Source organism: Hordeum vulgare, chromosome 2H, assembly GCF_904849725.1.
Source record: "Hordeum vulgare subsp. vulgare chromosome 2H, MorexV3_pseudomolecules_assembly, whole genome shotgun sequence".
In the NCBI taxonomy this organism is placed as follows: domain Eukaryota; kingdom Viridiplantae; phylum Streptophyta; class Magnoliopsida; order Poales; family Poaceae; genus Hordeum; species Hordeum vulgare.
The window spans coordinates 31,790,406-31,802,464 of NC_058519.1; the positions used below are offsets into that span (position 1 = coordinate 31,790,406).

Here is a 12,059-nt window from a genome sequence, read left to right on the forward strand (position 1 = left end):
GTAACAGACGTTTTAGATGTTTAATAAACGTGGAGTTATAAGATAAATCTGAATTCTTCGATATCTAGAAAAAGCTAGATCTTACAAAAAGGGTTCAGACCAACAACTGACACGGTGATTCCTAAAAAATGGTTACATGTTCCCGATTCTCATATTTGTTTTTTTTTTATTTTGAACATTTTTAAAAAAATGTGGACATGAACATTTTTTTCCTATTTTCAAATATTTTTTGAAAAACACAAATATTTTTTGAAGCTTTGGAAATTTAAAGAAAATACATATATATATTGGATTTTTGAACAGTTATTTGTAAGTTTTGAAGTTTTTTTAAGGAAAATAACAGAAAACAAAACAATGAAAAAAGTCGGTACAAACCAGTAAATATAACAATTGCAAAGAGCCAAAGGCAAATAAGCAAAAGCGAAACATTTTAGAAGGTTTCTGAAACTGGAACCCTATAAATTATGGCACAACTAAATTTATGGAAAGGCTTCTGGGCGATTTCGTCAATCTTAAAGTGATGTGTCATCTCCGTCTTTCGAATGTACATTAATGTTGAGTATATGTGCGTATATATGAGCGTTCGTACTGTGTGTAAAACAAATTGAGCAGTCCACTTACCTTGTTCGCTCTCTCTGCTCTGTGCGCTTTGGTGAAGGTTTGATGCAACAAGTGTTAAATAGGAATTATCATACGACGACGTATGTTTTCACTCGTCATCCAATGTCTTCATTTTAAGATCAACAACTGACAGATTTTTTCGTTCGCTCCTTCAGATAACTCAACCGTGTTATTCAAGACATTTTAGATGTTTAATGAAGTTGTGGAGTTTTAAAAAAATGAATTCTACGTTACCTAAAAAGAGCTAAACTAAAAAAAAGTTCAGGCCAACAACTGGCACTATGATTCACAAAAAAAAAAGGTTTTTGGTACCAGACTATCATATTTGAACATTTGTCTGAACTGTGATTTAAAAAAAAAAATCTGAACATGAACATTTTAAAACATTGAGAACATTCTTTGATATATTGAACGTATATAAATAGTTTGAATTTTTGAATAATTTTCTTTAAGCTTTGAATATTTTTTAAATAAAATAGCAGAAATAAAGAATGGATAGAATCCGAAAGAGAGCCGGTACAGACAGGTGAAGAAACATTTTAGAAGGTTTCTAAAACTGGATACCTATAAATTATGGTACAACTAATCGGGCCGCGCATTTACAGTGCGTTTTGGCGAAAGTTTGATGCAATGAGTGTCAAATAAGAATTACCTATGATTTTGCTTAGAATTATTTTTGTACCCTGCTATGACGTAATGCTTTCACTCGTCATCGAGCGTCTTCACTTTGAGATCAACGCAGATTTTCAGTCGCTCCTTCAAATAATTCAACCACGCCGTTAAAAAAAAACCCGCTCCATCTCTTTTTTTTTAACTGGGAATATTTCATTCCATTCATCACCGCGTCAAGCAGAATCGCTGGCAACGAGAACTTAGGCAAAGGTAGGAGCAAGACCCGGCCATACGGCTTGGGGCGCAAGCACCATCTTCGACCCATGCAGCGCAAGAACGTCTGCAACCTTATTACATACCCGTGGACGATGAACAATGTCGAAAGAAATAAAATTTAGAGAAGAGAAAGCTTTGATCTCCTTAAACAGAGCACCGTTTGGTGCAAGATCATAGCTAGAGGTCTTGATCGCCGAGACAAGCAGAAGAGCATCTGTTTCTACCACTGTGTTGCCAATGCCCAGCTCTTGTGCCTTGTGGATAGCATGGATGCGCATCATTGACATGATCCAGCCGTCCCGCAGCAGCAACCACGACATCCCTTTCATGGTCCCGTATGATATACCCCCATCCACCTGTTAAAGTTTCTTTGTTGAAGCTGCCATCCGTCTCTTACAGGAGAGGAAACTGGCAAGAAACACCGACGTACCGTGGATCCACGCGTCCAGCTTCTGTCCCAACAGTATCATCACACTGCTTGCAATTCCGTTGGTTGTTGAGCGATGCATTGGATATGGAATTGGATCCATACACACGTCACGGTTGACATGCATGCAACCAAATCCCTCGGTCCAAATCATAAGATACCTGACCGACCGGCTCCATGACTGCCTGCCTGATTGTTTCAGTTGTTAGTAGTATAATCCCGGCAGCATTGCAGATGCAGTGTAGTGGCCTGCATGTGTACGCACCAACCAACGACGCGCTCCTATCTGCTCTGCTCTTGACTTTTGCGCCGCCAAATGTCACGCCCAGCTTATAACCAAAGGAAAAAAAAAAACACTACCATTATCGGCCCATGTGATTGCCTCGCACATGCCTGATGATGACAGGCATAGATGACGGGTTTCCTGGTATTGTCACGAGCCCGCTTCTTTCCTTTCCCTTCAATATGTTTCTGGTTGGAAAAACATTGTATTTTCGTTATGAACGTAATGGAAAGGGGAGGAGCCCAGTTCGGAAAATGTGATTGCCTCGCACATGCCTGCACCGAGGATCCAATCTGGAGCGACCGAACCAAGATAGATTAATCGCTCAGCTCGGCTCGCCTGGCATGTGCTCGCCCTCATCACACATTACGCGGATGCAGACCTTGTGCTCCCGCATCCTGTTGCTTTATTATACAAGCCCCAACATCTAGCAACAGTCTGCACCTTCGATTCGGCGGCCATGGTCGACGGGGAAAGGCAAGCCCGTCGTGGCACTATGGAGTCGACCGTGACGCGGCTGAGAACAGGAGGATTCATTTCATGTGCTCGTGCTGAATCGGGGCGGCCGGCCATGTGCCCGAGCAGACCGGCCTCCTGATCCGTGGTAGTAGTAGAAAAATGCCCAGCATTCCAGGCTTTCCGCCCGTGGCCGCCCACGCGCCGGAGCATCCATCATAGGCCACCGCGCATGCCACAGGATGCCAGGCTCCACCACCACCGGCAGCAGACGGCGCCGGCGCCGGAGCCGGAGGCCGATCCCGCACAGCGAAACCGTTAGCCAAGGATTGGTCGGCGCACGCTCGCCGGGCCTGCTGTGCGTCCGCATGGCCCGGGGCCAGGCGTCGTGGAGACGATCGATTATCACTGGCCGGGGACGGACGCGTATGTAAAAGGGGAAAAGATCGATGGATAAGATAACGGCGATTTCTGGGAGGTGGCGGCAGGCTAGATTCTCCTCCAATTTAAGCCGTCCGTCAGAGCTCAGAAGTGAGCCTGGAGGTTTGGCAGAGAGCACTCTGAGGCGTACTGGCATAGCAAATGCCCGTACGATGCACACAGGATTGATGCATTCACGTCCTGGCGTGGCATCTCGCAGGGCACACGAGAGCATGCATGCACGCGCGCACGCACTGATTCAGGGCTCAGGCTGCCACATTCTGAGCGGCCTGGGAACCCTGCAGCGGCCAAAGCAGGCTAGCAGAGTGAGGCATCGCCATGACATGCATACAGTTAGTTCCACTGTCCGGATTTGGCCCGTGCTCCCGGCCTGCATGCATGCATGCGCGCGTTTACATTCCTCGGCTGCCATTGCCGATTCACAAATCCCAGCGCCCACATGCATCTTTACGTGGCAGAAATCGCCAGCATGCTTCATGTTCATGGCCCGTGAACGTCTCTGAACTCGCTGTAATTTCCAGCGGAGAGCCTGCATGTGCATGTGCATGTGGCCATATGCAGCCAGCGAGACTGCTCGTGCTCGTGCTCGTGCTCGCGCTCGCGCTCGTGCGTGAGCACTGGGCAGGCCACGCGACATGGAACGTGATGCTCCTGCCGCCGCCGCGTGCGTCGGCACTGATGCAGCGCTTAACTTTTCTATCCCTCAGGTTAGGTACTGCGTCAAATGGTAAGCCAGTCCAAGCAAGCAACCGTCCGGCACTTGGGTTAATTATACTATTAATCATGTTTATCTCCACCCAACTACAACGTGTCGAAATCAGTAGTAGAAGAAGAATCGTTTCAGAATTGGTAGCTGCGGGTGAACCATGATCTGGTTCACCTACTCCACACTGTCGCCAAACAGGAGCTCTCCTCTACTCTCCTTTTGACCTCAACCTTGTTCTTGTTTTCTCTCTAAAAGAAAAACCTTGTTCTTGTTTAAGGGCCTTATCCTTATTATTACAAGTGCATTACTATTACTTTTTTTGGGCAGAAAGCAGTAACTTTCTCTCAAAGAAAACAGATGAAAGCAGGGAAAATCTCATGAAGACGTCCAATGGCAAAAGGAAGGGGATTTGCTAGCAATAATAAGGAACCTGGGTCTTGGCGTATCCACATTGAAAAATATTTTAAAAATAACAAAAAGGTCTAACAATTCTGAAATATATCTGTAACGAACAGGTTATGCTGCAAAAATCGTGTCTAAAATTTCGAGAAGAAACGACTTATGTAGCCTTCTTTGTGAAAAAAAATGGTTCTACATTAAAGTTACAAATCAAGTTTTTTGATATCACGAAAATATCAGAAGAACACGGAAGCCATTTCTTCGCCAAACTTCGCATCCGAGTAGAACACTCATGTTCGCCACACAAAAAGTTGAATTGTTTGATTTCTTACAGTATATGGAATATTAAAATGCTTTAGGCTGTGCACCTAGAACCATGTCCCCAAAACCCGGCCCCATTCGTTAGCCCGCTATTTTGTGCGACTTGATGAAATGAAAGGATCTATCGAAATAGTTCAACCAGTTGTAAAAAAACTCTTGGAGGACCTTATGAGACATTAGCAGTCCATCGCTTTAAGAAAAAGATGAATAAATTTCTTGGTAAAAAACCTTCACAAACTTTTGAATTGTCAAAGCAAAAAAATTGTGAATTAGTCTGGAAAAGAGTCATAGAATACCGGAATCCCCAAGAAAGATTTTGTCTTCTTATCATTCCTTTATCCATGCTTAGACTGAGAATATATTAGCTCTTAGCTCTGGCACTTTCGTCTTCTTTATTAGCCGTTGCATTCAATGGCCTATTTGAAATTAACAAAAACTTTATTCGCTATCTCTATGAAATACGTATATCTTCTTGGCTATCTAGGCTATCTATACAGGCTTTTTGAACATATAAGCAGACCTTTGTATACACCCTTGCAAGTGAGCTAGCTATTCACAAAGAAAGGTCTATACCGTACATATACCAACTACAAACCCCTTGTGTACTTCTTTTTTTCCTTCTCCCGTGCTTCAAGTTCTGCCCCGGCTCACTCTTCTTTCCAGCAATGCATGTGGGAAGCAGTCGTTCAAAGTAAGTTGAGATTTAAGGCGTTCCCGTAAGCTAGTAAGTCAATAAAAGCTATAACTCTACTTGTTAGTTTCAGGAAACTGATACATATTTTTAATAATAACAATAATAATTATTATTATTACTTATTTGGTATTTACTAAATTTAGATTAAGCATAAATTCATTTGAAAAGAAAAAGAAAATCCCGTGAAATAAAGGACTTTTAGTACGTTACCCTCAAATAGAAGAGGAAGACAAACTAGCCAAGAAACGAAAAAAGGTAGAGACCAACCACCAAAACAAGAGATTAAGGGCGAGGGGGATATGGGCCAAGAAAGGTCCAATGTATCGGTCAGCTATACCTAATCCTTCACTCAACAACGCATCACATCCTTTGTAGGTTCAAGCCGAAGTCAAGCGTGATCACCTACTCGGAACTCCAAATATCATGGTCGGCGCATCTCGTTCCAAACTGCTTTAAATCTAGAATAAGTGGAATCTTGTTGGCACTCTCCTTCATCTTCTATGGTTCCGCCGGTCGGTACTTGCCAACCCCATAATCCCCGGAAGGTGAAGGGCTCAAAGAAAAAATCACTAACTTTTTTTGAACCCCAATATACATGTGAGATCAGATTTTAGCTCTAGAAATGTGACTACCTGAGCTAAGTTAGATCCCGTTTGAATAATTATTTGTTGTAACATGACAATTTTTTTGATAATTTTTTGCAGCCCATGGCAATTTTCACTTTAAAATTTAACACCAGCATGCCAGATTCATTTGTCTTTGCATGACAAATCTGGATGTTCGCTGGCAAATGCTAAAAATCTAACGTTGAATTTGTAAAGTTTACAACAACAAAATATTGTGCAAGGAAAGTGCATTCATTGTTGCACGGTGACTGAACCACTATCATTTTAGTTTTGCAAACTGACTGAACCGTCATTTGATTTAGGGGATCCATATTAACTATCGCTGAGTTATGTTTTGAGCTCTTTTACGCCACCCTCTAATGAACCAGAGCCGTCCATTCTCCTTAATCAAGTGGTGTAGATCCACTTATACTGCTTAGATTAACGAGCAGTGCACAAATAAGAGGGGTCAAAATCGTGAGAAGTATACCGATCCGCAAGGGCAAAATTGTCAGATAAGACTGGTCCATGCTGGACCAAATTAACATTTAATTTACTTAGTTTGGTCCGCAATTTCATTTTTCATCAGAAGAACGAGACCTTGCTTTGAATTCTACACTAAGATCCCTAGACCCTAATTGGACAGGGGACGTAATTTCCTCCATTTAGATGGCGTCGCATGCGAGCGCTCGAACATCCAGTGTAATAGATGTTTCACGTCAAGCTACGGAGGGCGTCATAGTCCCGACGAACGCAGTGGCGACGGACGGCTGCGCCAATCATCTCACGTCGCTGAGCGGTGCAGAGGCGGAGAATCAATCTTCCTTTATGGTTACGAGAGAAGTTAGAACCATTGACCTAATTGTCCTTTGAACAAGTCCATAATACTTTAAAAATCAACGGTTAGATGAGGCTTATACTGCTCCTCTTCAATAACAGCATAAGGTACCGTAAGAAAGCTCTATGTTTTACTACATCATTGATAAGCATGGCGGCTTATTTTCTTTCGGAAGGCACGAGCTTTTCCTCAAAAAATTACTCCTCCCTTGGATAATATTTATAATTAGAATAAATGTATATAAATGTATTTTAATTTTAAATATATTTATTTTTATTTATTTATAAGATAAATAATTTGGGACGAAGGGAGTAGTAGTGCGTTGCTACTTTTTGGCGGAAAGCATCCGCTTTTGTTTTTGCGGTGCAGCTTTCACCGGTGTACTACGTACCACAGGACTACTACCACCGTATAAGCGTAGGTGCTGCACCGTATGATGGGACGATTCGTATGCGGAGGTAGGTGGCGGAGCAGAATGTGCGTGGGCGTGCGTGCGTGCCTACACGAGGGAGGAGGTGGCGCATGCGCATGTGAGCACCCCTGGCACCATGTTAAGCAGCGCCCACGAGGCAACCGAACATGGCATGCAGGAAAGCTATGCCTATGCCTAATCATGTCCACCGCCGCGCTGGACTCTATCCCTCGCTCGCTCACGTACGGCCCTCTGCCGTCACCACCCCACCCCACCGGCGAGGAACACCACGGCAAGCCCCCGTCAACGTACGCCTACCAGCACTTGTCCTCGGCATGACCATGACAAGAACAGTTAAAATGAAATGAAATGAAGGTGTACACGTCGCCTGCGTCAAAGGCTCTGGTTTCACCCATGCAAAGCAAAGACAAGAAAACAACAAAACAAATGGAAGCAGAGTAAGAGTACACCCATCCATCCATCCATCCGGTGATAAAAAACACCGGAATCTTGCCCGCGAGTTATAACCCCGTCCGCTCCCCTCGCTTTATATATATATCCCGGCAGCGCAGCTCCCTCCCACCCAGCCCCTGCAATCTGACTCGCAAGGCCAGCCGTCGTCCATCCGCTAGCGCACAGAGCGCGCGCGCGCACCAGCAGCAGAGCCAGCTCGCGCTCCCCGCTTCCGGCCGGCCGCGATGGCGCCCTCCACCTCCACTACGGCCGCCGCGGCGGCGGACGAGAGGGACCGCAAGCGCAAGCGCGGACCCGGCGGCGAGGAGGGGACGGAGGCGGAGGCGGAGGCGGAGAGGACGCCCAGGTGGCGGACGCGGCGGGAGCACGAGATCTACTCCATCAAGCTGCTCGACGCGCTGCGCCTCGTGCGCGCCGGGGGCGTCGGCGTCGCCCCGTCCCCGGCGCCGGCGCGCGAGGTGCGCGACGCGGCCGACCGCGCGCTCGCCGTCGCTGCCCGCGGCCGCTCCCGCTGGAGCCGCGCCATCCTCGCCTCCCGCCGCGCGCGCCGCGTGCACCGCGTGCGCCTCCACGCTCCGGCGCCGGCTCTTGCCCCGCCACGGCGCGCTTCGCCGGGCGCGTCCTCCTCCTCCTCCGGCTCGAGAACCTCCTCGACGGCGCCGGCGCTGGCGAGGAAGGCGAAAGAGTTGGGGAGGCTGGTGCCGGGGTGCCGGAAGCTGCCGTTCCCGGCGCTCCTGTCAGAGGCGTCCGACTACATCGCCGCGCTTGAGATGCAGGTCCGCGCCATGGCCGCGCTCGCGCAGGCCCTCTCCGCCGTCTCCCCGCCGCCGTGATCCATCCATCCACAACCCCAAGATCCCCCGCGAATCAGCGACGCGCGTCGGCGCATGTACATTTTCTTCCCCCATGCGTGCCGCTCCAGTGTGCGACGACGGATCGACGACGCGCCACGCCGGCGATTGTCAGCCCGGCCGGCCGCGTCCGTGCATGCCAGTAGGAAGAAGAAGAAGAAGAAGAAGAAGAAACAGTAGCAGTTCATTGTAGATTCTTTGTTAGCGTTTTTGGTTTGCTCGGGAGTGTGCCCGCTAATCTAAATCCGTAAATGCATGAGATTTTCAGTACAGTTTCGGACAGTTGTGTTGTGTTCTCCATCTCAATTCTCATCAGCTAGCATGAATAGCACGAGGATCGCCGTCATTTCTGACAATTGCTCCGGTTTGACAAGCAAAGCGCAACGCTAAATACATATTTTTTGTCAGAGGGACAAGAGCAATGTTTAGTCTCTGACAAGCTCGCAAGGTTTCTCTAATCTTTTTTCCTTGACCTGATTAACCGAGGTACGAACGGGATCGAGCTTTGTACGGTACGGTGGCCGCCCGTAACGCGATAATTCCGCCATGTGGGAGGATTAAGTAACACGTGACACCCCTGCTCGGCCGGGCCCGGAGGCAGGCACACACGGGGTGGGGCCCGCGGTAAACCCCGTATGCATTTCCGTAGAAATACGGGCGTTCGACGTAGGGATACGCCGAGGAATACCGCCGGGCTACGCGACAAGCGGCAGCGCGCCCGCGGGCCCACAACGTGCGTCCGGCGGGCCCGCCCGGGCAGCCGCACATGCGCGCGTGGTGGCTTCGCTGTCGCGCGGGCCCCGCCGGCCAGCGGGGGCGCCCGGGCTGCGCCTCACGTGGTGGGGAGCCAGCCATGGACGGACGGACGGACGGCCGGCGGCGATCCATGTCGCCGTGCGATTGGCGCGCGCAAACGACATGCATTGCATGGCTTGGCTTCCCGCCGTGTGCGCGCCACAGTGCCGGACGCGTACGTCGGCATGCTCGTCGCGTACTTGCGTGACATGAGAGACGCACAGGCAATGAGCCGTACGTGCGTGCGTGCGTGCTACACTAGAGACGGATGATGGGTGCATGTTTCTTGGACCTGTTCCTAGGGATCGGCGCCTAGTGCATGCATGGTTTCTTCAGACAAGGTTATCACAAGTTTACCAAGGTCGTCTGACAACAATTCATCCATCCCTGCAAAAAATATGTTTTTAGACGAATATAGGAGGGCCTGAGCCCCCCGGTTCCATTACTTGGACGAAACCAGGGATCACAATCCCTGCACTCTGGCGTTGGTGTGGTGCAGTACGGAGTACGTACGCGTGAGAGATTTTTCTATCCAAGAGATGATGGATATGTGTCGCGACTCTTTCAACACGTACGAACCATGCAGCTGCCTAGCTAGCTAGCTGCTTGCTCCCGAGTTATTTCGACGGAGACTCCGGTCTTCTGTCGCCGGAGTGAGCAGTCGTCACGTCCGTATTTCTTGAAGCTCGACGCATGCCTCGATCAGCACACTGCACACGCACGCGCTATTCAAAAGCGTGTATGACGAGTGACAACGACCAGCAACAACCGTCCAGGCCGTTTTTTTTGCTGCCTAGCTATAGCACGTAGCTAGCTTTCCATCTTAAACCTTATTCCACCGTCCTTCCACAGTGTCAACATGGCAACATAACAGTTCAGGCAACAAACGACATATTCACCCTCTCTTGACGAAGCAAATGACATGTTGGCAGAGATGCTTGTAACTCGTGTTGTACTCTCTTCCCCACTTGATATATAAGGCACACAATTCTCTTGCGTGTTCTTGAAGAATTTTTTTTTAGAGAAGGGCACCGCATCACGTGGATCATAAGCAGCATAACACGATCATCTTCGACATTGAGGAGTGAAGCATAGGTCCACGTTGGTACTTGAAGTGCAACCAGTGTGTCATGTTAGGCAAAGCATAGGTCCAGGAATTATTCTAGTGTTGAACTGGTCAGGACGTGGTTTGGTTGAAGAGGTCGTCCAGGATGGGTTGGGATCATATAAATAAAACAATTTGATTGGTTAAAAAACAATTGAATGATTCCAACAGGAAAAAAAGAAAATATGCTATGAAGATACTGAACCATCCCATCCCAAAAGGCCAGTTGTACTGGGCGGTCCAATCCCTATTTGGCTCCTCACATGATTTTTTATGTCATGATGTCTCTACGTCTTGTGATTATTTATGTGAGAATCACATTCAAACCCCTTCAACCAAATAGTTTGTCTCAGGAAACATCATCGGTGAAAAGTTTGAACAACTTAGGTATAGGAGCAATGCTACTCATACATAACTTTACATGAATTTTATAAACAGATGAATTTTGATTGAAGATTAAGGAGATGAGAGCCCCACGCCGGGGGAGTGGTTAGTTAAAAAAAATCCTAATCAACGTGTAACCTTATGTAACTTTTTATATGTCTAGCATTTTTACATGTATAGGATGCTGCCGCCCACAAAGGAAACTGGTTTCTCACTTTTCTCCAAGACTTCTTCCCTCCACGCAAGCTGCTCCTGCAACCGCAAGGGGCGGCCGCACATGCACGCTCCACATGCTCAGACGCTCCATTCCGTGCTGCATCTTTGCAAGGTTTCCACTGTCAACTTGCCCGCCTTCAGGGCCTCAAACCGTGCAACATCCAACGGGTGAAAGCTAGCCTGCAAGACGCGCGCGCGACGGCCCACCGACCATGCCGTCTTTGCCGCATGCAATCAAAAAATAAAGAATCCGTCCAAGATGGCATGGTATACGTACGTACGTGCGTGCCCCATGCATGTGGACGTGGAACGCCCCACATGCGTTCACTCATGGGGGTGCAGGGCAGGCCGGCCAGGGCATGTCGTGTCGCCCCTCTCTTTCCGTTCTTAACCCCGGGCCCCAGGCCGGCCCCGTCGGCGTGGCGCTGTCTCGAGCTTTTACTACTCCCTTGCCGCTCCCGCCCTCGCTGCCGGTGGGGCGCGCCATCGGCCTGAGGATGTTCGTTCGTTTCCGTGAATGAATGAAAAAAACGCAAGGCGAAAGAGAGGACGAAAGGGATGGGCGGGAAGGAAGGAAGTCAAGAGGCATGCGGCATGCAGCGTGCAGCAGCAGCAGAGCCCGCAACGTGCGCCGATAACGACCCCACGGGTGAAGGGCCCGGCTCGAAAACGGGCGGCGCTTTGCCGCCGGCCGACCGCCGACGACGTGGCCTCCGGCAGCACCACCCGAATGACGGACGGGCCGGCCGGCCGGTGCTGCTGCGATCCCGTGCTCGTGTAGCACCAGAGTGCGAGTCTTAGTGGTTAAGGTTACACAACATGAGCTCGAGCGAGGAGAATATGGGCATGTATATCCATATCTTGGTTAGTTTCAGCTTGATCAGGTAGCTAATTCTTATCGGTTTTATTCAACGGCTTTGCTAAAAATCAGTCGACTCAGACTTCGCGAAGTCTCGATTCATACTATGGCTCTGTTTGGATCCTAGGGTTATAGTTAGATTGGGTTAGAGTTGAGATATCTAACCCTCAAAAATCCAAACAGGTAGGTTAGAGTTGGTTAGATGCATCTAACCCACCCAAAAACTCTAACCCACCCAAGAGGTGCTTTTTTGGGTTAGACTTAAGTGGGGACAAAAAAGAAAG

At 48.4% G+C, this 12,059-nt stretch overlaps 1 protein-coding gene across 1 annotated transcript; it reads left to right on the top strand.

Moving 5' to 3' along the window:
* Positions 1 to 7,681: 7,681 nt before the first annotated feature.
* On the top strand, positions 7,682 to 8,688 carry LOC123429410 (transcription factor bHLH149-like). The gene has a single exon (XM_045113449.1). The coding sequence runs from the start codon at positions 7,790 to 7,792 to the stop codon at positions 8,396 to 8,398; it is 609 nt and encodes a 202-aa protein (XP_044969384.1). The 5' UTR covers positions 7,682 to 7,789; the 3' UTR covers positions 8,399 to 8,688.
* The last annotated feature ends 3,371 nt before the right edge of the window (positions 8,689 to 12,059 follow it).

Excerpts from the sequence above, each read along its gene's own strand:
- LOC123429410 (XM_045113449.1), top strand. The coding sequence starts at position 7,790 with ATGGCGCCCTCCACCTCCACTACGGCCGCCGCGGCGGCGGACGAGAGG.